Raw genomic sequence first — 25,134 nt, 5'->3', positions numbered from 1 at the left:
TGTTGTTGGCACTTCACTCGGTCATCATGTGAACTGGACTAGCCTGGTGCACAACCAAATTGTCCAGACTGACTGTCACCACTCCAAACGAGTCGCGGCCAAGTAAAATATGAGTTGATACCTGTGCTGAATGGGGAATCTTGAAGCATAAATTGTGAAGGGGAGCACCGAGAACTTGAAAAATCTCTGGAATGCGAAGGGGCTGTATTGAATAATGTCCAAAATGCTAAACCTAGGCAGAATTCGATTCAGGCTTCGTCTCGCGTCTGGGACATGTAAAGAGGCGCCCTATGGCAGCGTTGCGATCAAGTCGCTCAAGCCCTTCTCGTACTGTGGAGAAAGGTATTTCCTCGAGTAGGGGAGTGATCTTTCTAGTATCGATTAAATTCAGCACAGAGTGGAGCTCTTCCAGGCTTGCCCCGATGGATCCATAGAGACGAACGCCTCTGGTAACCAATGTATGTGTCGAGACGGTCATTTCTGCAGCACCAAGGCCAACCAGCACTACAGTACCACCAACCTTAACCGAAGAGATCGCGTCTGTGGTGGTCGAACCCACGCCAGCAAAATCGATAAGTACATCAAATTTGATGTGAGAGGCATCACTTAGCCGAGAGAAGCATTGGATCGCACCAGATTTGCTAGCATCAGGAAATTTTTTATCGTTAATATCGAATCCGTAGACTTGAGCACCACTAAGGGCGGCAATAGTGACGCCGTTGAGACCAAGTCCTCCTAAGCCAATAATTCCGACAACCGTTGACGACGTAACACGTGCTTCGGCTACCACAGCGTGATACGCTGTTGATATTGAATCCGTTGCAACTGCGGCCTGCGCAAAAGAGACACCAGTTGGAATCTTGACAAGATGTTCGCGATAAGCTAATGTGAATTCTGCGTAGCCGCCATCGTAACCCAGTCCAACGGTGGTCGACCAATTTGCATTCTCGAGCGGGTGGCTGACTAGGGCAATTGCAACCCTATCTCCAATATCGAAATCCGTTATTTCAGGAGATATCTTGACAATGGTGCCCGCAACCTCATGGCCTAGGGTGATGGGAGTCTTAGAAACCCAGGCCCCCTTGCCATTCACGATGGTGCAGTCCGAATGGCAGAGTCCTGCTGCTTCGACGGCTATGAGGACCTGGCCAGCGGCTGGTTCTGGGACAGGAATCTCTTTCACTCCAATCGTGGCGCCATCATACTGGAAAGCTTTCATCATCGTTTCGGATTTCGTACTACCAATTGAGATGGATCACACATTCAACTGTATCGAAGATCTTCTAGCTCAAGGTCTGCACATCATTTTGTACAGTCGAGGGTAGTTATACTCGGCAAGCATTGTGGGCCGGGGGTTCATCCCGTGCCGGTCTGCTCAACCCCTCGCTCATGGAGTCCTATCCACGCAGTTAGCCAAAAGTATATGTTCGTTTAGTAGGTAGGGCCTGACTGGGGCCCCAACGACTCGCCAAGCATTTTGTACAAGTTCTACCTCGGTAACTTCGGTTGAGCTTACTTCTTATTCTTAAGTGGTCAGATACTGACAGCTCCTTCTCTTTCAATGGAAGCCCTCGTGAACTATTCGTGTCAGTAGTGCGATTCAGTACAATGTCTGCATTCCGTGAGAACGGGCCGTGGGGACATGGTGCTTTAATGTCCCACAACGGCCAAGTTAGTTTATTGGATGGCATGTCCGAGGTTATCCTCTTAGGTCTAGATCGAGTCAACCATATCGAGTTTGTGCTACCATTTCAACTTCTTCGTGTTTCAAAGGTTGACTCTGGACATACCTTGAGCTTGCTGGAAAGAGATGTGAAGCAAGATAGCTCAAAAGTCGACAACACTCAAGACTTAAGATTTGGATTTCATGCTTTTGACCAAACTGCGGGGAGTCATCCCTTCCAGTTCTCTCTCTTCGATAATTCTAGACTTTGCAATACCACACAGGCCAAAAGCTTGTTGATTTCAACGACAGGATGACCACGCAAAAAGCAGTTGTTTCCTCTGGACCAGGCAAGGCAGAGTTGTCAACGAATCGTCCCATCCCAACCACCCGGCCTGGATACGTCCTGGTCGATGTGAAGGCGGTTGCACTAAATCCAACCGATTGGAAACATATTGACTTCATAGCACCTCCTAACTGCGTGCTTGGATGTGATTATGCGGGTGTCGTGGCGGAGACAGGTGAAGGTTATGATAAACAGTGGAAAGTTGGCGACCGTATTTGTGGCTTTGTACATGGAGGAAATAGCCTGCAAAACGACGACGGGTCTCACCAAGAAAAACTCGTCGCCAAAGCTGATATTCAGATCAGAATCCCCGACAGCCTTACATTCGCAGAGGCTGCGACGCTCGGAGTAGCAGCCATCACGTGTGGACAGGGCCTTTTCCAGTCACTAGGATTAAACTTCCCCAACAATCCTAAGAACGACGGTGAGCCAATCCTGATTTATGGTGGAAGCTCAGCAATGGGTACAATGGGTGTGCAACTGGCCAAACTGTAAGTTAAACTTGAAGATTCTGTTGTGCTCGTTATTAACACCAATAGGGCGGGTTACAAGGTTATAAGCACCTCTTCCCCTAGTAATTTTGCACTTGTCAAATCATTTGGGGCGGATGAAGTTTTCGATTACAGCGACCCGGATTGTGCATCGAAAATCAAGGATTATTTGAACGGAAAACCTCGGCTGGCCTGGGACTGCATCTCTCTCGAGGGCTCAGCGAAGATTTGTGCGGACGTTCTAAGCGGTGATGGTGTATATGGTTCGTTATACCCGGTCGCATTTCCACGAACAGATATCCCCCACAAATTCACGCTTGGATATACCTGCTTTGGTGAACCCGTTCACAAGAATGAAACCAAGATCAATGCCAATCCCGATGACTTTGTATTCATGAAGGAATGGATCAAAGTTTTTGAGCAACTTCTAGCAGACGGAAAGTTGAGTTTACACCCTCTCAAAGTCAACCATGGACTCGAAAACGTTCTGGATGGCGTAGATCTACTACGCAAGAACAAAGTCAGTGGTCAAAAGCTTGTTTATATACTGTGAATATATGCGGCTGAGTGTTGTATAACTTCTCTCCAGCACCATTTTGTGTGATCAAGGGTGTGAGGCCATCGACACGTTGTTCATGACTGCGCAGCGCACAGCCCAGAGTGGCTTGGTCGTGAACCCTGTCAAATGGCGAGATAATCAAGTCTGGAAATCGAAATTGGATTTGGAGAGTGTACCACTGAGTATAGTGGCGCCGGGCCACACGATAGCGCTCCATCCGCTGAATGTTGCTGTTTGCACCAAGGCGACACGACAGATACCCCAGGATTTCCGAGAAAGCGCCTGAAGGTTACCATAGGTCCTCCAAGGGATTGTTCGCCAGTGAAATCTGACTGGGTCATCCTAGACTACGGTTCTGTCCTTGACAGCTCAATATTCTAAGGTTAGGACTCACGGTTTGTTCCGAACTACGTGACGGCTAAAAGTTTTACCACCCAATCGAGAATGACATCTAATTACTCTGCACATCTGAAGAAAGGTGTGTGTCTCTGATGAGTACATAGTGAAATAAGTACAGAACCGTCTCACTTGGCGGAATATAATAACGTCCATCACATTTTGTTCGGATTACTTCGCAGTCTACCCAGGAAGTCCTTTGCCTCCCATACCACAAGGTCCCCAGCCCAAAGTCATGAAACTTCTCTATCCCAACTCTATTAAGCTCAATGTGAAGAGTCTTGAAGGATTTGGTGTCTCTCTACATAGCTATGACGTTTTCAAACCTGTCCCCGAAGACCTCGTCGATGCTGAAATTCTGGTTACGTGGGTGAACAAAAACCTTCCTGATGCTGCCAAACGAATGCACAATCTTCGCTGGGTTCAGTCACTTTGGGCTGGTCCTAACGATGAGCTCTCAGCGGGCTTCGCCCCTAACGTTATCATGACCGCCGGTACCAATTTACATGATGAGACCGTCGCTGAACATGCACTCGCACTCTTACTGAGTGCAGCGCGGCGACTTTACGAAATGCGAGACTACCAAATTCAATTGAAATGGCCAGGACACCTAGGGGGCCCACTTCCAGATCGACCCAAGGGCTCGTTTACTTCATTGAAAGGTGCTAATGTCCTTATCTGGGGCATGGGCAACATTGGGCGTAAGATCGCGCCTCACTTAATAGGACTGGGTGCGAACGTCCGAGGCGTTGGTCTTTACGAAGAAATTATCGATGGGATTCAAGTGCAAACAAACTCAGCGCTACCAAAGTTACTGCCAGAGACGGACGCTGTGATAATTATTCTACCTGGGTCTAAAGCTACCTTCAAGGTACTGAATGCTGAGAGGCTTGCACTACTTCCACGACATGCTTGGGTGATCAATGTTGGACGAGGAGTATGTGTGGACGAGGAGGCACTTGCTGATGCACTGGAGAAGGGCGACATTGGCGGTGCAGCGTTAGATGTCTTTCACACCGAGCCACTTCCTACAACTTCTCGGTTGTGGAAAGCACCTAATCTCATTCTATCGCCTCATGCCGCTGGCGGCAGGCCCCGATACTCAGAGGCACTTATTGCAGAGAACCTGCGTCGCTTTCTAGCAGGACAGCCTCTCAAGAATGATGTATCCAGTGGGGGCATGTACTCGACCTCTCCGACCGCAGGGAAAACTCCCGTCAAGGCTTCCTTGTAAAACAATTGCGTATTTCATACTTGAACTCGGGTATTCATGCCATGAACTGAGATAAGGGAGGGAGAACGGAGGAAAGCACATTTTCATAGTGATCACTATCCGTATCTAGTGGTCTTGATACCTTGGAAGCAGCTAGTAAGTGACCCTTGAAATGAAGAATACTCGATAAAGGACTCTGATTAGCCAACACGAGAATGAGCCCCGACAAGAATAAACTTCAAACATGTCGTGTGTCAGTGATGAATGGCGTTGAGCCAAACCACGGGGCAAAGCCTGCTTCGTTGAACATGTGCAATCAAAATTCGGAGAGAACTTCTGGCAACGGGGGTTAAAAAAGTTACATTTGCCAGGACAGGAAATAGAGGGCGAGCTTGATGGCAGAGCATAAGATCGTCGCTTCCTTGTTGACTTTCCATTGGGAAGAATGATCCAAAAGTCTTCAATGGACTTGTTCGGGACCCGAAATTTCCCGACGTATCTCGTAAGTTCGTAACCATATGCGATGTACGCGTCGATCTCGGATGATTGTTGCGATAAAGAAATAGATACTTGTCGCTATTTTGCGGGGAAATGCCTGGGGTATGATAGCAAAATACGGGGGAGCTCGCTGATCCTGGTCGATGAATGCCGGCCAATAAACTTTGCCGATGTGATTAATCTGGAAAGCCGGACCGCTCGATATGACTCCTTTACTGACAACAGACGGTGAGACGGTATTTTAGGCCCGAGTAGGTCAATTAATCCGGTATGAATGAAACGCCTGTTTCTTGTAAGCCTCTAGCTGTATGCGTGGCATTCCTCTCTCAGCAATACTGTTGTTTCGTCGTCCTACTGTTAGGCTGACAGTAAAAGGGGGGTGGTAAAACCTTTTCCCACAACGCCATCAAACATAGAATTGAGCAGGCAGTATGTTGTCGGTGACTGCTTGCATGTACCCTCCGAGAAGACCCGGAGAACCTAGTCGTAAGTCGTCTTTCGAAAGCAGGGTCGTAGGCATGTGTATGCCCCTGAGTGTTTGCTTTTGACCCCTTCGCCGGAGGATGAGCGCCTCTCAGTCAGGAATTGCGCATTTAGATGTATCCAATATCTCGTCTTTTTTGATAACATCCGAGACAACTTCTTTGTTCTGCAGGCAAATCTTTGAGATTGTAACGCTCGAGTACACCGCAATCTTGAGGGGAAAATATTGAAAATGGCACTGAGCCGAAAAACCCCTATCCTCCTTGCCCCTGGCCCGACGGAAGTAGACCCTGAGGTCCTCAAGTCCATGGGATCTTTCGCAGAGTCACATTTTGCTCAGCCATTCTGTAACGTTTTGGGAGATGTATTGACCATGCTTCGAGTGCTTTTCCAAAGCGAGGATCCAAACGCACAACCATTTGTCATTGGGGGTAGTGGTACATTGGGATGGGACTTTGTTGCCACAAACTTCATCGAACCTGGAGAACAAGTTCTCTGTCTCAGCACCGGGTACTTTTCCGATACCTTCGAAATGTGTCTCTCCACCTATGGAGCTCAGACAACAAAGATAACAGTCCCTATTGGGGACGCACCAGACATTTCCGAAGTCGAGAGAGCTTTGAGATCAGCTCGATACAAAGCATTAGTCGTGACTCATGTCGATACGTCAACAGGCGTTCTAACACCTTTGAAGCCACTTTCGGATCTGCTTCGGCGTGTGTCTCCTCACACTCTCTTCGTCGTCGACGGCGTTGCTAGTGTCGCTTGTGAGGACCTCCGATTCACCGCTTGGGGTGTTGACATCGTTGCGACTGGGTCACAAAAAGCCATTGGCTGCCCTCCTGGTCTCAGCATCCTCATGGTATCTGCACGGGCGTTGGAAGTGGCGCAAGGACGCAAAGCTGCACCGGCATCGTGGTACGCTAGCCTCACAAAGTGGTTGCCCATAATGCAAAACTATGAGAAGAAGGAATCTAGCTATTTTGCCACACCGCCAACACAGCTTGTTCACGCTCTCCACACCTCATTAACAAGGATTTTGTCATCGTCGCTGGAAGAGAGGTTCATGTTACACAGAGAAACGAGTGCACAAGTGAAAGCGGCAGTGGCGAGCCTGGGTCTAACACAATTAGCAGTGAAATCAGAAAATCAAGCCAATGGGCTGACAGCTTTTTGGCTTCCTGACGGGTTATCATCGAAGGACTTCCTGGCAAGGATCTCGGCAAAAGGCATAACGTTTGTGGGAGGCATGCATAAGGAGCTTGGTCATAAATATGTTCGGTTCGGACATATGGGTTATAGTGCTGTCAGCGCGAATGAAGGACATATTCAAAAGGGAATAAAGGCGTTGAGAGAAGTGATCAACAACCATCACGCTGGTGGAGGTAATGGCTCGGCATCAGCTGAAGATGGCGTGTTCGCCGAACCTTTACGTGCATCATTGTAAGGGCGCGGGACAAGACATCAAATGTTCGTATCTTTAGTAATTCACATCCTCCGAATGTCTCACCAGCTATGTCCAAGTTCACTGCTCCATAATTGGGATATGTTCAGCCATGGAAGTTTTATGTCCATACCTAAGTCATGTCAGCAATGCCAACGGCATGACTCACCCATGGGTGCCGGTGGAGGTCTTGGCAACCTAACCGAGGTTGGCTTGATGAGGCGCCAGAGCCCGGTGCCTCAGCCACATATCGTGATCTGCGGTACCATAGCCTTGGAAAGACAACTTGATGCAGGCTGGCCTAAGGGTTGTCGAGTTATGTTTTATCTTGGCTCCCTCATATCTCGGTGGATAACATCGACAATTATTTGCCAGATGGGTCCTGAATATTGCGCATGATGCAATGATCGTGATTTCCAAGCAAATCTGATGGCTCAGGTACAAGGGAGGCCTCCGCCTCAAGCCTGTGCGATGGTTCATAAGTATGGAGGGTCCCAGTAGAAACTATGCTCCATCACATAGATTTCTCGCATTTGTTCATCTGATTTATTTTCAACATGCGTTCTGCCTTGCGAGCCATCGCGTTGCATGTGTCATCTGTCATCTCGATTGCGGCCGCTCAAACCGCCCGAGGCTGTCAGTCGTGCAATACCTCTGCACCGACCGCGACCATTGATTCTGGATCTATCATTGGCAGAACTACTAAGCTTCCCGATTCAGGAGCACCAGTGAAACAGTTTCTAGGCATTCCATTCGCTCAGCCACCTATCAAGGACTCACGCTTTTTGCCTCCTGAGCCAGCACAGCCTTGGGATGAAGCCTATAATGCGACTTCGCAGCCATTTGCGTGCATGCAGTACCTGGGGCCTCCAGGACCTGCGAAAGACATCGGAGTGGCTCTGTTCAACTCACCACCACCACCTGGAGAGAGCGAGGACTGTCTCTACTTGAACGTGTACGTTCCTGAAGGCGGAGCAGCGGAAAAGGCTGTCTTGTTCTGGATACATGGCGGCTCGAACAGGGCCGGCGCTGCATCAGAGCCCCTATACGATGGAACGAGTTTCGCGGCAAACCACGACATAATTGTGGTCGCAATGAACTATCGCCTTGGTGGTAAGTTACGTCTCGCAGCCCAGCAGGCTCGAGTTGATAACATCCTGCAGTGTTTGGCTTTCCAAGAGCACCACAGCTTCCACTTACAGAACGGAACCTGGGGGCTCTTGACCAAATTTTGGCCCTTGATTGGGTTCAGCGAAACATACGTGCCTTTGGCGGTGATCCGAGAAAGGGTGAGCACGCTCCATCGCCCCAGAACCATCAAGATCAAATTATTCTAACTAAATGCAGTGACACTCATGGGAGAGTCGGCCGGCGCAATGGCAGTAAGCAACTTCATCAATACGTATCCTGATGATCCACCGTTTCGCGCTGGGGTGCTCCAATCTGGCAGTAGCGTCGTCAAAATTCCACCTGGCACGCTCAACGACGATGCCACAGCATGGACGGGCTTGCTCGAGCACCTCAACTGCAGTAACACTCCGGATAGTGGAATCCTTGCGTGTGTTCGGGCTGTGCCTGCTACAGCTTTGAAAGAAATCACCGAAACTAATGCCATCTTGTTTGGCGATGCGGTTTTAGACAACTTCACTGTCCTCGAGTACCCGGCTGAGGCTTGGACAATGGGCAAGGTTGCGAAAGTTCCAATTCTCATTGGTAGTACGGCCGATGACGGTAGCGTCTTCACTTTAAGCGCCGGTGACAACGTCACTGCATTCATCGAAGCAAGCTTCGGTGTCGGCAGTGCTTTGAGTCAAAGTCTTGGCCAGCTCTATGCTTATAACGCCCCGGCTACAGCTGGGCTCACCACTGGTCAACAGATAATCGCGCAGATAGCGACAGACGCCACTTTTCGCTGCACGAGTGGTTTCGTTGCCAATCTTACCTCGACACGGCTTGATGTGCCCGTCTGGCAGTACGTATTCGATGCTGTGGTCCCCAGTAATGAGTGGGAGGAATATCCCGGACTGGGTGTCTATCATGCCTCCGAGATTGCGCTTATTTTTGGCACGTATCCCAGAGAGAATTCGACGGAGGCCGAGGCAGCACTGAGCCAATCCATGCAAAAGCAATTCGCCGACTTTGTTAAAAACCCAGAACGGGGACCAGGCTGGGATCAGTGGCCAGACGTGGGGATACTAAGTGTGAATGGGACCAATGCCGTGACTACCGTCGAGGACGTGCGCGATCTGGATGCAGTTTGTGTAGTATGGGACCAAGTGTTCGCCTTGGCATTATCCTCAGCTTCCAGTGCCACTAGGAACTCCAGTGACTCAGCTACGCAAACTAGCTCTTCCACAGCCTCTGAATCGAGCACCATAGTGTCATCCAATGCCAGCACCAACTTTGCTGGCCTTGTTTGGAGTAGTTGTTTTGGTATAGCTGGTATTGCATTGCTTGGCCTCACAGTGTTGTTGTGAAACGATGGGATGTGGTAAAGAGATGTTTCAGTGTGGTCAACGACCCTTTTTGAAGGCGTAATCTTTGATAGCTATATCCATTGCCCTGATCATAAAGTGTATTTATAAGCCTTGGTGCTGATCTGCATCACTCGAGACATCCATGATAGTGCGGCTCAGACTTGCCTTTGGACTTCATGGGCGAACATGGCGGCTCTGACCATGTCCTTTAGAAAAGAAATGGTCGCAGCCAGCACTTGTTCTTCAAGGCCTCAGAAGTATCTGTGGACACCTGATGGGCCCTTTGAGGCACAACAGGGCGTCCGTCATCATCGCCGCACGTAAAAAAAACATCCCGAAATGTTCTTGTGGGGCTGGCCCTCCATAACGGTATTGGGGTAGCGATTCCGCACTCGAAATCTGGGGCCTTCAGGGCCTAAAATCTAGAAGATCAGTGCCTCTTGTCTTCCCCTTGCCAGCGCTCATTTTGGCTGTTTTGGCACCGAATTGGATCGCTCTTTTACGTTCTGATGCAGCATGCTTCATGCCTTGATCCCACATTAGAAGTCTCAGGAGCATTTTGGCCGGCTCAAGGTCGTCGGAGTGATCGGCGGTCTTGGTTGCTTCGTCTTGCTTTGGAATTGGCTTTCCAGTCCGAAAGCCAGCCTTTTCCCATACAGGAAGATCAAGGGCGAAATGAACAAAGTCTTCATCTAGGTACGGATAACGAACTTCTTTTCCCCAATAGCTCATCATGCGATCGTCTCGGCCCAAGTTGCGGGATCCTATGCGGTTGAAATCAAGCTCGAGTTCGTTGACCAAGTCGGAGAACCCCCCACGTGCAAATGCAGCAGCATGACGAGAGTACCCGGCAAAAATCTCGTCTGCTCCTAGCCCGGAGAGTAGTACCCGTGCTGTATAGTTGTCTCTGGTTGCTTGGCTTTTGGAAGGTTCTTCGAAGTCTGAACCTTCCTCGACTTGACCACGAGCAGCAAAATATAGTGCCATGGCGATAGAAAAGTCCATTTCAGTATTGTGAGGATACATTAACTGTACAATCGTTGTTCGATGAGACATAGCTTCGAGAAAGGGAACATTGACGGCCACAAATCTCCAGTTTCGTTCAGGGCATACTTGGGTGAGTTCATTGTAGCTGGAGCGGCCGGTGACACGGTCAGGGCATAATTCATAGGGAGATACTGGGGGTCCTGTCCTGGCTGCCATAGATCGAGGATTCTCGAAAGCTACATTGATCAGATCAATAGCTTCATCTAAGGGGAGGAGGCTGTGTGTGATGCGTGCAAGTAGAGTGCAATCGAGACCACCCGAAAATAGAACAGCAACTTTAGCAGCGCCTGTACTTATCTGACAATGAGAGTGATCAGGAATATCTCTGACTCGTAGTTGTAAAGCATCCGTTAAATAAATGCGGAGTTTCTCCCTGGAGGCAGGGGACGGGCTCCCTGGAACGATTAGTCCTGAGGCTAGTGACTTGTTGAGCAAGAAGCTTGACGGTTGCCAAGCCACCCTGTCCAGTTCAAAGTTCCCTGTGGCTAGTGAAACCGAGTGAATGACATCAGTTGTAACTTCTGAGACCGAAGGGCTCATTCTTGTTGCAGCACTAGCTAAAGTCAGCGATTGCAGTCTGATTGATGAAGTGTCGATCAGAAGAGAACGACGGCCTAGCCTATCTCGTCCATAGTAAATGGTGGAAGTGAGGGCATTGTAAAATACAAAAGCAAATGGGCCAGCTATGTCGCTGAGTGCCCTAGATATCTCTCGAGACGTCGCAGGTTCTGGCGAACACGAAGCAGATAGTAGTAAGCTGAAGACCTCTTTGGAATCATTGCCGAAAACGTTCTTGCCACCGATTTTCCAGGCCTCCCCATTCCAGCAGAAGATACAGCCAGTTTTCTTATCTACCAATGGTTGTTCCTGTACTGTGCTACCTCGAAGTGCGAGGACCGAGGAAGCAAAGACCAGGTGGGAGTCAGTCGAAGGAAGAGCAACCTGAAAGGTCCTGTAACTGTCAGGACCTCGTGCTTTTAGTGCTGCAATCGCGTCATTATCGGGCAAATGGGGTTGCCCCTTCGAAATGGAGAAGAAAATGCCACACATCCGATCATGGAGTCGTTCAGAAGACACGTGAAACCAACGGAGCAATCCTAGATGTTGTCTGTATTGAAGGTGATTGAATGGGTTATCTGAAGTGCAAATTCAAGCGGGAAGAATTGAACGAAAACAATGCCAAGGTTAAGATCATGCCGCTAAGAGCGGCATCTCATGCTGCTTTTAAAGTAGACCCAGTCCATGTCAGCCTGGTACGCACAACACGTCGACAACGAGCAATTCAGAGATCAACGAAGACGATAGGTCGTAGTTTAGAACTAGGAAATTGTTTTTTGGTGATGTCCGAATCGTCAGATATTCCGTGTACGAGGTTTGAATGGCCTAGTGCGCCCGTTGGGCATAGTCTTAACCCAAAATTCTTAGGACTACCGCAGCATTTATCAATGACCAATATTCTACCTTCTAAAGTCCAAGAAGCTCTGCAGCATGGGTGCAACTTCCGAAGCACTCTCGACAGCGCCAACAATATGCTGATCTGGACGGATCAAGATGGCCCAAGCATCATCTCCACTGAACGAGATCTTTTCTAACCAATCAATCGGATCGGCAGTAAAATCCTTCCCAAGTCGAAACGTGCTCAGTGGGACATTGAGCAAAGGATTGTGTTCCTCTGCTGAAAAGACCACTTGTGGAAACTTTAGTGATGAGATTAGGACGAAAGAACTTCCATTAACCAGATCTAGGGTCGAGCATCTCAGCCCATTTCTTTCGATCCATACATGCACAAGTCGGGCGCCGGGAACGCAGCGCGGAATGTACGGACTGCATTTCAACTTTCCAAGACATACTTCACCATATACATACCCTATCTGTAGGTTGATCGAATCAAAATGGTCTCTGTTCTTCTCGATCGCGCTCCTTAAAAGCCGGTGAATCTTCACGTCGTTCATCAATTGGTCATCTGTCGCCTCCGGGGCAAAAGTCCTCGCCAGTAGCTCATGAAGATTGCGAAGATTGATCTGACTTTGATGACCGTTGGCAATTGCAATGGGTCTTCTTTCTCGGTCGTAGGAGTCGAGGATACGGGGACTGCTCCACCCAGCCTCTACCGCCCGCATTTTCCATGCCAAGTTGTGAGCATCGGCAATACCTGTGTTAAGTCCCAAGCCTCCAGTTGGGGGAAACGCGTGTGCAGCATCACCAAGAATGAAGGCTTCTGGTACAGCCACTGAGCGGTAGTATTCTGCAACTTGAGGCATAGTTGTCCAATGCGTGATAGACAGCACGTTATATGGGACAATTTGGCCAATAGCCTATTCATATCCAAAAGTTAGCCCTTTTAACCAGTTGCTCGAGTGGTCTCCGTAGCATTTCAACCGTTGACAAGTGGGTAACTCACATCGTCAATCATGGATCTGCAGTAACCTTCAGTAAACAATGATGTAGGTTCATCTTCGGGCTGGCGACGCACTACGTACACCCAACTATCTTGTCTGTTATAGCATATCATGGTCCCTCTTTGGCTCTCTCGCATGAAGAACCATAAAGTGCCACTCTTGAAGTGCCTTAGGTCGGCATCAAAATGTATCGAAACATTATGGAATACCTCTGCAGAATGGCCTGGCATTATAGAAAAAGGAATTCCAAACTTGGCCCGTGATGTTGAACTAGCCCCATCGCAAATCAAGATATATTTACTTCTGATGATGAAGTCCTTGTTCGATTTTTTGTCAAAGATAGAGGAGTCCCATCGTTTCTGTGCTCCATCTTCTTCTTCACAGGGATAAGTAGCGTTGAACTGAGCCAGTTTCTTGAGAGAACACATTTTGTAGGTCTCAACTGCTTCAGTGAGAGCTTGCTCGAATACAGGCTGAGAAATATTGAACAATGGCTCCGGTGTGATTGCTTTGGTATCATCTCCTTGTCTTTCGTACGGCAGGCTGCCAAATTCAAGGCCATCCAAGCTGGTAGCAAACCGGACCATATCACCATCGTTTGGAGACATGCCCATTCCTCGAAGAGCGATCGTATCGATACCAGCTTGCTTCAATATCTCTAATGAACGAGGGTTGATAGCGTGTGCCTTTGGCTGACCCAGCCTTTGTTCATGTCTCTCCACGACAATACTATCAATGCCATTTCGTGCAAGTAGTATTGAAGCAAGAAGTCCTGTGGCGCCCCCGCCAATAATGAGAGCCGTTGTTGTAACTGGGTCACGTCTCCCGTCGTCTGCTTGTGAGTAGTCCGATGTCGTAACGCCCACTGGTCCCATTTTTTTTCCGTGACTACTGAGTATTTCGTGTCGGACGGTTTTTTGAATCCTCAGATAGTGACAGTGTATGGCATTGCGATAACAATGATTATTCTTTTAATGTGTGGTACTTTGCCACTTTCTTGTGCGCTACAATCATTAATCGTAGAACAATTACTCAGTCTAATATGCGACGTGCATAGTATTGTCAGTAAGTGTCCTGATTATCCGAGGCCATACTGAGCCTGCCATGAGTGGGCATTAGTGGTGATTACTTTCCGGAGTTCTGTTCGGGAACATTTCCCTGGAAGTATGGCACAGTGTTCTAGAACGGGACTATGAGCCATGGAAGACCAAAGGCAAGACATGTCAGGTAAACTATTCTGCCATACCATTGCATGCCGCCTCCTGGGTGGTCTGATCAAGTCCACAAAGTGACTACACGAGTAAGGTTCGCTTCTTTGTGTGCTCTACGGCTCTGATTTCCCTTCTTACGAAAAAACGTCCCGAGCTGACATCTTTGATATGCGAATTGAGCGTTGTGGCCTCTAACAATACTATCTCAGCAGTAAAATAAAACAAGCCGCATTGAAACAAAAATGTCAGAAGATTTCGCAAGCAGATATACTCTAGCGAATATACCACGTAATGCAGCACCATACCAAACAGTAAGGTTTCTGGATTGGCTTGAACGTCTCAAATCTGTTGGAATGCGGCATGATATTGCCCTTGGTGTCATGGTGAGTAAATTTCAGGTTCACGACTCTACATTTCTTGTCGACCAGGAGCTGAAATTTGAACTTAGGTGGCGATACTCACTGGACAACGTCGCGGTGATGCAGCTTCAAATTTGTTCAAACATGTGACAGCTGTGCAAAATGACGAGATTGTCAAGGAGCTGTTCGTGGCTGTAAGAGAGGCTATTGCAATAGCATCTCCATTTGTAGGATTACCCAACACTATGCCAGCAAATTTTGGCATCATTGCGGTTCTGAAAGACCGTGGGATAGCGAGCATTGAATCAAAGTCTAGGTGAGTAGGCGAGTATTGCAAATTGCAAAGCCGAGCACGCGATGAAAGGGAAGGAATCTATAAATGACTTACATGTCCTACCTATAGGGCCAACTTCGCAAAAGAGGACTATGAGAAAATCGGACACACCACGAGCCAAGCCATTTATCGAGGCGTGGGCAACAAAGAGGTGGGACAAATGCTCGCTCAATATATGCCTGACTTCTGTAAGTAATGGAAAATATGCAAACATATACCACTGATCATGTACTGACACCGAACAAAAGCGACATATAACACCTTTAGTATTTTTGGATACTTGTGTGGGGGTTCCACCGTCTTCAGCCTTGCAGAAGTTGAGACAATTGTGGTTTCAGCAATAATAGGACTGGGTGCTACCCGACAAGCACGAAGTCATACGAAAGCAGCCATGCAACTGGGGATTAGTGTCGAGATTTTGAGTACTATTGACGCAGTCGCGCAACAAATCGCAGCTTGGAACAAAACACCACTTCCCGAGGTTCTTGATCTGGCACAGCTACGCAACGAGCTCTCAAGCGAATTGGAAAAGCTCGCAACCTGCTAATGTGATGGTGATTTTGTAAGTTTTGATCCAATTAGCTCAGGCATTAGTCAATTTGGATGGCATAACTATCACTGGTAGTATCGTGATCAGTGGAAGGCTTTATCTAACTGGTGTCTGTGTTTAAGTGTCATGTGTCTGAACTATCTTCTCTGTTCCAGAAAGAAAATAATAAACACTGGATTCAACTGCTTAGAATGACGAATGATAACGCAAGGGCCTGAATTGGGCTTTCCGCCACTTGGAAGCACCTTAGCTGATTGAAATGAGGTGGCCGCGACCCAAGATGATGGCGAAACCAAGTTTGTCGTTATTTTAGCTTAAGTTCCGTGGCAATATTGCACGCATTCATTCCACGGAAGGATAGTTTGAGTTCCGAGGATCCCCCACCGCTTCTACCCAGACATTTCCTCTGCCAAAGATATCGCCTACCGCTTGATTGACATCTTGATCGTCGTGCACTCCGGATGCGTGCTGGAAACCGGTCCAAAGCCTGGTTTCACCGAGCTTGTCACTTCATCGTGCTTCTTCCTTGAGTCTTTGCCCACAACCCAGTGAAAGTCGATCCCATCCCGTTTGATTTCGCTAACCATAAGCCCACTCAGTTCGTTGCATTTGCTAAGCAGGCTGGCTGCACAGCGGACTGTTATTGGACTTGCTCAATGAGATGCTCGCTGTGAACAAGCTTTCCAAAAATAAATGAACGGTATTGGCAAGGTGGAGTGCAGGTCGATCGAGGATTAGGCTGGAGTTCTGAAGCGTTTTCAGGCGCGTGGTCATTTCGCAGGATTGCGATTATCGCAATCATGCTTTCAGGCCTCCTTGTCTGACTAATTCCCCGATTTGCGAGCCTCGCAGAAGGATGTAGACGATACGCCAGGAACCCTTTCGCAGTCTGCAATTTGCGATTATTCTTGCCACTGACTTTATCCCATTTAGCCAGGAAGCTTGTGCCAATAAAGTGAGCAGCAAGCTCGCAAGGGTGTTCGATATTGGGCAAAATGCAGGGGTGTTGTTGATGTACATCACAGTTAATTAGGTGATCTGGTGTGCACTGGCAGCACTGCTTCCACCCCCAGGTTGATGAAGGATGCCTGAATCAATTTTTTGCAGTTTCAATGATGTCGCTGCGGAACAGCGGTCTAGCGGTACGTCGTATATAAAACATTACCGTTGAAGGCATTGGAGTTTCTATCTGTCGCTAAACAAAAATTGAAGTCCCATAGATTTCTACGGTCCAAGTGAAGCCCAGGAAAGGAACACCAAAAGTCTGTCATCTGTTACCAGTTACTGGTACCTTGAATCTGTAATGCGGCCACGGATCAGCTTGGTTTTGGGGCTGGCAGCTGTGGCACCAGCATTGTGATATGAAAATGAAGGAGCAGTGGGCTTCTACGTCGCTCAACAAAACACCGGAATTCTTGAGGTCTCCTTCGATCCGAGCAAGTCCCTGAACGATTCTCTATCAGTTGTCGCTACCACGATCGCAGGTACACAACCTCAATGGCTCAAAGCCCACAACGACAAGATTTACTCAATCAGTCGTACCGGTTTTCCAACAAATTCATCAACATCAGGTGGCATTTTCGTCTTTCTAAGACCTCATAGTCCCGCGACCGAAGGGGAATCTTTGACCCTACAAGATGCTGAGACCAGCAATGGACAAGGCGGTGTTCATTGTGATGTCAGCCCTGATGGAAAAACCCTTGCTGCCGCAAATATCGAAGCATCGACAATGGCTATCTATCCGCTAGCAGAGGACGGTTCTATTAGTGAAGCCACGTATAGGTTTCAATACACTCTCGACCAGCCCGGTCCAGGCGCCGACGACAGCCAGTCGGAACCTTTCCCTCATGAATCGGCATTTGATCCTACGGGAAAATTCCTCGTCGTGCCAGCGCGAGGTGAGGACCGTGTCCACATTTACTTCGTCGCATGCGCGGAGAAAGTCAACCAACTTGAAGACATTGTTGTACCTCTTGGAACGGGTCCACGGCATACTGCTTTTCGTCAAAGCGCCACAGGACAAACCTTCTTCTATATTCTCGGCGAACTGGACAACACGATTCGTGTGTACAGTGTGGAATACGGTCAAGCGTCTAGTGCTATCAGTTTTACATTGCATCAAACAATTTCAACCTTGGGCCCCAACCTCCCACCAACAGCACCGGATCGTGTCAATCTGGCCTCCGAGTTTGTATTCACTGCTGATGGAAATTTTGCATATGCATGTAATCGCAATACCAGCAGCCGCGATAGCGATACGTTTGTGATCTACTCGCTGAAAGACACGAAATCCGCAAATCACCTAACATATTTGTCAATTGATAAAACACTAGGCAAAATTCCCCGCCATTTCGCATTGTCATCAGATCCAAACAACAAATACTTGGCCATTGCAAATGAATACAGTAATGATCTCATCGTGTTCGAGAGGGATCAGCAGAGTGGACTGATGAAAGAGATAAAGGGTCATTTAAGCCTAGGAGATGCCAATCCTGTGGCGAGGAACGGTCCCGCATGCATTCTATGGAAGTAGCAAGGCTTCGGCAAAAAGCAAATAGCTCTAAGCGCCACTGAAACTTCATAACATCAGCAGTAGGTATTAGATCACTCAGTATTGCTTAATCGCACATTTCCTTCTCCTTGGCTGCAGATGAAACAATTCAGCGACCCTGAGGCAGCATATTTATTCTGTAAGTGGCTGTTTTCTGTTCTTCAGGTCGACATCGGTGTCACTTTTCTCATTCATCTTGCTGAGAGGAGCGTCGACATGCATAGTAAAGTCGTGTTGAGGATTGATGAAGAAGCAGGATGCTGCAAAATCTGGATGTTAGACGAACTTGATTCATTCACCTGTAATTGTGACTCACCAACGGTCGCGAGCGATGCGAAACAGCCAGCCGTGATCCAAAGGTTTCTGAAAGCTGGCGTGTAGGCCTCATGCATGCCCTCTATCGCAGCCCCAAATATTTGTGGTGTCATGTCTTCAATGTTCATGATGGATCCGATATCTAAAGCAGCCACCGCCCTTATAATTTGTGGGAGCATTTCGGTGGTCGCTCCGAGGGGGAGAACCTTCGCAGCGATGGCGGAAGCCAGATGTTTTGAAAGTTGTGAAGCAACCAATGAGTTGTAGATGGGCAGTGCAATTGAACCCCCGAAAGATCTGCCTCCAAGCATTAAGCCTGTTGTAAGAGCGATAAATGCTGGAGGTGCACTAAGCTGCGCCGCCACAACTGTGCCAGTCACCGCACAGCCAAGACCTAGACCCAGAAAGATAGGGTATGCCCAGGCTGCGGTACCACTACTTGATGTCACGGTTGCCATGAGTACTGAGAGTAGGATGGTCAGAATTTCTCCTCAAAGCACATGTCAGAAGCAGTTGCTCACCGTCGAAAACAACAATCAAACCATAGGAGGCGGCTGTGGGTAGCCGAATGGTTTTAGTAAACGAATCGTACACTGCCGCGAATCCAGCACCAAACATCATCGAAATGAAGAAAATAGAGTAACGTAAGGCAGCCCGCAGGAGACTTGTTTCGAAAAAGACAAGCATCTCCACAACAAAGAAGGTGTTAGCGCCAGCAAAGGTCGCACCCTCGACGGCAATGCAAAACAAAGCGAGAGCAAAATTCCGATCCTTTTTGAAAAGCGTATGATGGAATAAGCCATCTTTCTTGAAAGCTCCATTATAGCATGCTAGGCCCAATAGACAAATAGTGCCAACGACAAATGGAGCAATGATATGAGCATCCTTCCAAGAATATGGATTGTCAGACCAGGTGAGTGCCATACTGAACAGTAATATGCCGGTAATCAGCAATGCATATCCGATCCAGTCCAGTTGTTGTAATTTTTCTCGTGACGTCAACTTTAGAGACAGTGGCCTGGGTGGAGGTTTGTAGAATGACACGGTGAGTATCACCATGAATGCTAATAAGCCAGCAAGAATATACCACATGATTCTCCAACCCTCTGGACCGGTTTGGACTAGGACTGCGCCTGCTAAGAGACTCGTGATACCAGACATAGCAATCACGATGTTGATACCGCCTTGTGCAATTGGTCGATAGTGCCGAGGAACGATCTCCGAGGGGATCGCATAGTATAAAGACTGAGCGCCGAAACCAATACCAGACAAGACTTGACCGGCAATGACCATGGTCATGCTGCTTGCTCGAGAAACGATCAGCACCCCGACACAATTCAGGGTAGATAAGGTGACGACGAGCCATTTGCGACCCCAGATGTCTGCGAACTGGGCTGTCATTGGCGCCGTCATGGTGCCTAAGATCACCAAGCACTGAAGTACCCAGATACTTGCACCAGCACCCCCGACCGTCGCTGTGAGCTGGAATCTGTATGCACCTGAGGCGACCAACTGAAAAAGTTGACAGAAATTTCCCACGCACATGGCAAGGTAAACCATGATAACGCTGAGACTAAGGCCTTCATAGTTTTCGGTTTGTATGTCCTCCTGCAAAACATCCAGATCAACCCTTCGAGAACCTGTGGTCGATGGTTCATGTTCTGTGAAGTGTGGCTTGTCGTCCATTGTCTGAGTTTCCAGGACTTGCAATTTCTCAAAGTTGCCTGAGAGTCCACCGATCTAGTGAGAATGAGGTAGTATATGGGGTGTGGAGAAAGATCCCCGTGATTACTGGCCCTGTACATATACCCCATGAATAGCACATTGCACCATTCCCGGGGAAGAAATATTGTTTAGCAACAACTCTAAGCACTGCTTCATGCCAAGGCTGACTGCCAAATTCCTTATCGCTCTTTTTGTCTTGTATGCCGCACACTAACTACCTTGCCAAGACGTGCAGCAGCAACAGTTCCATGGATGTGGGCCTTTCCTACCATGGAAGCGATCTTGGTTCGATCACCGCAGAAAAAGTTCTCGCCTCAGCTTGTTTGATTCAATTCCAGATCAAGGAACTTTGTTGAAGACTGTGGCGTTGTTAGAAAGCAATGCTTCCAGGAAACTCGCACGAGGCGCAAGGTAGCCTCACTCCGAGTGCTGCTTCAGCAACAAAGGAGGTCAACTTCTTGTCGAGCTGTGCGTGCAAAGGTGCGGCGTACATTGCGATAAACACCGAGCAAGTAACCGCCCAAGAAGTAGTAATAACCGATGTGGCAGTTATGATCAAGTGATGTGGCCTGCATAGCTGGACAGTAGAAACAATGAGAATGAGAGCCGTCCCAAATCCAAACCCTGTCGTACACGCAAAAACGACAGGATTTGTAGAGTCACCCGGCTGGATAATAGCCACTCCAACAACTGCCAGTGAAGATGAAGTATCGAACGGTCATCGTTTCGAGGACGATCCGATAAGGAGTGCTGATCATACCGAAAATATACTACCAAAAGCATGCAATCCAGAGCCCCTCAAGGCGTGCCGCAAGCTTCATAGGATCTGTTGTGTACAGACTCATTGTGCTCGAAGGAAAGTAAATTATATCAGCCACAGTGCTGTCTCCATCATTGAAAGTTGACTTCATTACAGACTTGAGTGGAATATGAGCTATGGACACTCTAGAGTTGAAGTGTTTTGAGCGTGGATGATCGCCTCATACACATTGATCATCAGCGCAATCGTCTTATTGGTACTGACGATATGGAGTAATGGACACAACCATATTACTTTCTGGAAATGTTCAATCAACGCTTTGTTATATCACGGGATTAATCATGGTCTTGACGCCTGCAACTCTCCCAAGGCGGTGCCGGATAGAGATATACTAACTTGACCTCTAAGACTAGGGTAAAATTGGCTCCGGTTGCTCCGGTTAGCGAGATCGCGAGGCTGAAGCTGAAGAACACGGCCCCTTGAGACCCAATTATTTCTAATTCAACACAACAGTATCGTAGAATGGCAAACGTAAACCAGGGCTATCTAGGCACTCTGATCTGCCAATACCACTAAAAGGCCTGATTAAAAGGTGCTTGAGAACTCCACCTAAGTATGAAACTTCCATCTCTCTTTGGGAATCTCGTTTTCAAGCTTGATTCTAGTTCTTCCCATGCCTTCGCCTTCGGCAGCAATTCTTCATACGCCCTGATATAGTCGATTGTGCCGTTGACATGCTCTGCACCATATCCATCTTGCGGTAAAGTATGGCTAGGGATCACCACTTTCGGCCTCAGACCGTTTACTTCTTGTAAACTGGCCAACCACTGGCCGCGAAGCTCGGGAGTGTGATCTTCCGCGAACAACTGATGGCAGTTCCCATACACGACATCGCCCCCAACCACAAGATCCAGACCAGGTACATGAAGGACAGTGCTGTTGTAAGTGTCACCCTGCCCTACTTCGACTGCTCGGAGTACATGCCCTTCAAGGTGGAAGATGCCATCGTCGCCCAGGGTTTGCACTTCAAGCGGTTCAGTATCGATCGTATCTCCGAACAAGCTACCCCAGAAGCTACTGTAGAATGGCTCGCTATACTGCTGTGCGACGTGCTCCGCCCCATGAACTGTTGCCAGGATATTTGCCGCGGGGTAGATCGATTGGAAGGAACGAGCAGAGAAAAAATGATCACCATGGCCATGCGTGATATATATGCTCTGGAGCGTTTTGTCGCTGCCCAGTATAGAGGAGACCCATGAGGCTACCTCAGCGCCTTGGGCATTTGTGGCTGGAGCATCGACTAAGACGGCTGAATGAGCGCCGACGAGCAACGTGAATGCTGTGGGTGAGAAAGTGAGATTGCGGCTTCCTTGATAGGAGACTGGCTCGGGCGCGAGATGGTAGACATAGACCGAAAGGTCATGTGTGGCATGAGTACATATGGGAGAAGGCTGCGCAGCTATGGCTATCATGATGGTGCTACCCATAAGGAGGAGGTCTGTGAATTTCATGTTTAAGCAAGGCGATAGTCGATGCGATTCTCTCGTCCCACGGCATGGCTGTGGACGCGCCCTCTTATATATCTATCAGCATCCGGTCTCGTGGTCGAAGCTTGCCTACATCCTTTAACCGACTACTTAATCATCAGGCAGCCGAGTTCGTCAGCCGTCTCGCACGAGTATGCAATCCCATAACCCAGACTCGCATGGTTGCCCCATAATCTGAGCACAGCCGACATCTTGTTGGCCACCGAGCATTACAACGTCATTTTGGACCAGATGATGACAATAGCTCATATTCAAGTCCTGTTTAAACCCTTGCCAAAGTGTAAAATGAATAACCCTGCATCGAAGTTTCTTCTGATAGCGACTCTTATTCAGCACTCCGACTAGTAAGCTACCAGCACACATTTAGATCTATGGGACCCGTGGAGACCCACAGTCTCTCGTCGTGCAGTCGAAGGACAATGTGTGATGCACATGCAGGGGTGCTACGACTATCTTTGTACACCGTATTAGTGATCGCCAGGCACAAAATTTTACGAAGTCTCTCAGCTGCAAGCGATTTATCCTCTTTCCCAAACCAGTGTTTATGACGTTTGTTCACAAGACACCAAGGGAACGGTTTTAAGAGGTTGGGGCTTTTTCACCGTCTACATTTCCAAACGAAATAGCCTTTTCAAGTCCATGTGATAAGCATTATAGTGTGACATTCTATTCATGGAATACTTAACATTCTACTCATGGAATGCCATCTTTTAAGAAAGACAGTATGTGGCGAGCATGTAACTCAGCATGCTGGAATCCGGCACCATGCCCACTATCTGGGTAGATAATCAACATCGAGTTTGGCAACTCCCTGTTCATGAGCCAACTGCGCGAAGTTGGTAACATGAAATCCTTGTGGCCGTTTCCGATAAAGACAGGAATATTGATTTCGTGCAGGCGGTCAAGTACGCCTTCCCCAGCATCCCAGCTCCTGCCGGCTTTTACCATGTTCAGCACGTTCATGCCAATAGGCAAGTACGGTGCACGGGCCTCGCCACTGGTCTCTTTACTGCGCCGGTGTATTCTTTCCCACCACTTCTCGGCAGCCGCGGACGAAGTTGTTGAGTCGTAGAAGAACAGCTTGCGCATGTTCTCCATTTTCGGCTCTGGAGCGCCTGAATTTGCTTGCAGACCGCTAACATCTGAAGGTAGCTCCAAGGTGCCAGCTGGTGTCGTTGGGCCTTCGCCTGGTGAGGTACCCACAAACATGGCTTTTTTCACAAGTCCTGATGAAAGAGTGTCGAGCGTCACCTGCTGTGCGACCATGCCGCCCAGTGAAAAGCCATAAAGGTAAATCTCCCTGAGCTTCAGTGCTTCGAGAACAGCCTCGATATTGCGAGCCATAGCCGCCACCGTGTCTGGAACCACCCCCTCGGAATGCCCAACGCCGGCATTATCGATCAGTATCACAGGGTACTCTGTAGCAATGAGATTGATGAGGGAAGGATCCCAATGATCGATTGTTCCACGAAAATGCTGAAGAAAGACAATTGGGGTGGACTTCTCGAGCGCGGGTCCTAGGTGGCGGTATGCATACTTGCAACCAGATGCCACAACGTACTGTGTCTTTGCTGTTTCAACCGTTGCCATCACGCCCACAAGTTGGGTGATTCAGTTCTTTCTCGTCGTGTGTAACTTAGGTGTAAAGCCTGCTTTCCATGTAACCTTCTGGACGGAGAGGAACCTCATTTATAATGTCAGCTCCATAATTGCAAGCCAAGTGTTCCTACAGACTCGCTCGTGACGGGGAGGGTTGTGCTCATCGTTCTTACCACTCAACACTAAGCGAGCCTCGACGTGCTTAACTCGAAGATTGCAACAGCGCGTTGAAGCTTAAAGTGATGACAAAGGTTCCAGTCGTGGATGCTGATGACATTGACACAATCCACAGTTAAAGGTTTCGTATATTACCTAGGTAATCACAAGTATTCATTCTTGGCAGGTGATTAAGCAAGGTTCGATGGGGCTTGGGCGATTGGATGTCGTTCCTTGACATTAAGTCACGCACCCATGTAATGACCCACCCGTGTAATGACCCACGCATTAGGCATTGCCACCAAGGTGATAAATTTATAATTATCTACCCTACAGACTCATTGGCACTGAATTGATGTACGAATGGTGCCAGGACGTCATTCACCTGCCTATTTCGCGTAGTATTTCTAGTATTCGTTCGTACAGAAGACCTCGCTGTCGCCTCCAATGCCTCTATACCCTGCCTAGCTTGCCTAATCGTTTCGATACTCGCAAATACCTTATTGCAGTCGATTGCGACTCGCGGTTGTCTCCTAGCGACTAGTTCATCCAGCTGTACACGCTAGTTTGCGAGTTCTTGTGATTTTATAGTGATATCCCACTGTAGCTGGTTAAATACCTTACCCGTCTTTTTAAGTAGTAAACGGACTAAGCGAGAAAGAGTCTCGTGTCGTGAAATTAACTCCGTTTCCTGTCGTATTTGGCGTTGATTGAATGGTGTACGAATATCTATTACTAGATATTAGTTTTGCCTACGTGATGGCGGCGTAGATGGTAGAATTCGCTTATTCTGGCTGCTTTGGAGGACTTGATGAGATCGAATAACTTTATGAGGATCCCAAGGATAAATGCCAGCCGCATTCCATCCCGTACGGATACGATATGAGGATAAGCCCTTATTGCTTGCTTTCTCATAGGTTTTGAGGAACTTGCTCTTCTTAACGGCCGAGGCGTCGTCGTACCTTGCTAAGTTAGCGATTTCATCCCTATAACGGTATTTTAGGAGTGAAA

The 25,134-nt window shown here is 48.2% G+C and overlaps 11 protein-coding genes across 11 annotated transcripts; 6 read left to right on the top strand and 5 right to left on the bottom strand.

The window, feature by feature from the left end:
• Nucleotides 1-232: 232 nt before the first annotated feature.
• On the bottom strand, nt 233-1,222 carry LTR84_001404 (uncharacterized protein; the record flags this gene model as incomplete). Its single annotated transcript, XM_064845028.1, has 1 exon — nt 233-1,222. One exon carries the CDS (start codon nt 1,220-1,222, stop codon nt 233-235), a length of 990 nt encoding a protein of 329 aa, XP_064707286.1.
• A 754-nt stretch (nt 1,223-1,976) lies between these two features.
• Nucleotides 1,977-3,053, top strand: LTR84_001403 (uncharacterized protein; the record flags this gene model as incomplete). Its single annotated transcript, XM_064845027.1, has 2 exons — nt 1,977-2,500; nt 2,549-3,053. The coding sequence occupies 2 exons, from the start codon at nt 1,977-1,979 to the stop codon at nt 3,051-3,053; spliced, it is 1,029 nt and encodes a 342-aa protein (XP_064707285.1).
• A 497-nt stretch (nt 3,054-3,550) lies between these two features.
• Nucleotides 3,551-4,689, top strand: LTR84_001402 (uncharacterized protein; the record flags this gene model as incomplete). The annotated part of the gene is made up of 2 exons (XM_064845026.1): nt 3,551-3,554; nt 3,638-4,689. 2 exons carry the CDS (start codon nt 3,551-3,553, stop codon nt 4,687-4,689), a joined length of 1,056 nt encoding a protein of 351 aa, XP_064707284.1.
• Nucleotides 4,690-5,881: 1,192 nt separating this feature from the next.
• On the top strand, nt 5,882-7,096 carry LTR84_001401 (uncharacterized protein; the record flags this gene model as incomplete). The annotated part of the gene is made up of 1 exon (XM_064845025.1): nt 5,882-7,096. The coding sequence occupies one exon, from the start codon at nt 5,882-5,884 to the stop codon at nt 7,094-7,096; it is 1,215 nt and encodes a 404-aa protein (XP_064707283.1).
• Nucleotides 7,097-7,650: 554 nt separating this feature from the next.
• Nucleotides 7,651-9,570, top strand: LTR84_001400 (uncharacterized protein; the record flags this gene model as incomplete). Its single annotated transcript, XM_064845024.1, has 3 exons — nt 7,651-8,206; nt 8,257-8,382; nt 8,441-9,570. 3 exons carry the CDS (start codon nt 7,651-7,653, stop codon nt 9,568-9,570), a joined length of 1,812 nt encoding a protein of 603 aa, XP_064707282.1.
• A 408-nt stretch (nt 9,571-9,978) lies between these two features.
• On the bottom strand, nt 9,979-13,891 carry LTR84_001399 (uncharacterized protein; the record flags this gene model as incomplete). The annotated part of the gene is made up of 3 exons (XM_064845023.1): nt 9,979-11,569; nt 12,484-12,932; nt 13,019-13,891. The coding sequence occupies 3 exons, from the start codon at nt 13,889-13,891 to the stop codon at nt 9,979-9,981; spliced, it is 2,913 nt and encodes a 970-aa protein (XP_064707281.1).
• A 578-nt stretch (nt 13,892-14,469) lies between these two features.
• LTR84_001398 (uncharacterized protein) lies at nt 14,470-15,467 on the top strand (the record flags this gene model as incomplete). Its single annotated transcript, XM_064845022.1, has 4 exons — nt 14,470-14,610; nt 14,676-14,902; nt 14,990-15,108; nt 15,169-15,467. The coding sequence occupies 4 exons, from the start codon at nt 14,470-14,472 to the stop codon at nt 15,465-15,467; spliced, it is 786 nt and encodes a 261-aa protein (XP_064707280.1).
• A 1,087-nt stretch (nt 15,468-16,554) lies between these two features.
• Nucleotides 16,555-18,003, top strand: LTR84_001397 (uncharacterized protein; the record flags this gene model as incomplete). Its single annotated transcript, XM_064845021.1, has 2 exons — nt 16,555-16,612; nt 16,844-18,003. The coding sequence occupies 2 exons, from the start codon at nt 16,555-16,557 to the stop codon at nt 18,001-18,003; spliced, it is 1,218 nt and encodes a 405-aa protein (XP_064707279.1).
• Nucleotides 18,004-18,153: 150 nt separating this feature from the next.
• LTR84_001396 (uncharacterized protein) lies at nt 18,154-20,783 on the bottom strand (the record flags this gene model as incomplete). Its single annotated transcript, XM_064845020.1, has 4 exons — nt 18,154-18,290; nt 18,338-18,826; nt 18,879-20,076; nt 20,778-20,783. 4 exons carry the CDS (start codon nt 20,781-20,783, stop codon nt 18,154-18,156), a joined length of 1,830 nt encoding a protein of 609 aa, XP_064707278.1.
• A 610-nt stretch (nt 20,784-21,393) lies between these two features.
• On the bottom strand, nt 21,394-22,332 carry LTR84_001395 (uncharacterized protein; the record flags this gene model as incomplete). Its single annotated transcript, XM_064845019.1, has 1 exon — nt 21,394-22,332. One exon carries the CDS (start codon nt 22,330-22,332, stop codon nt 21,394-21,396), a length of 939 nt encoding a protein of 312 aa, XP_064707277.1.
• A 729-nt stretch (nt 22,333-23,061) lies between these two features.
• LTR84_001394 (uncharacterized protein) lies at nt 23,062-23,958 on the bottom strand (the record flags this gene model as incomplete). Its single annotated transcript, XM_064845018.1, has 1 exon — nt 23,062-23,958. One exon carries the CDS (start codon nt 23,956-23,958, stop codon nt 23,062-23,064), a length of 897 nt encoding a protein of 298 aa, XP_064707276.1.
• Nucleotides 23,959-25,134: the final 1,176 nt, after the last annotated feature.

The sequence above is a fragment of the Exophiala bonariae genome (genome assembly GCF_035927105.1).
Source record: "Exophiala bonariae strain CCFEE 5792 chromosome Unknown scaffold_10, whole genome shotgun sequence".
Taxonomy (NCBI): Eukaryota; Fungi; Ascomycota; class Eurotiomycetes; order Chaetothyriales; family Herpotrichiellaceae; genus Exophiala; species Exophiala bonariae.
The sequence above is the reverse complement of the archived record's forward strand: the minus strand, read 5'-3'. Positions and strand labels throughout refer to the sequence as shown.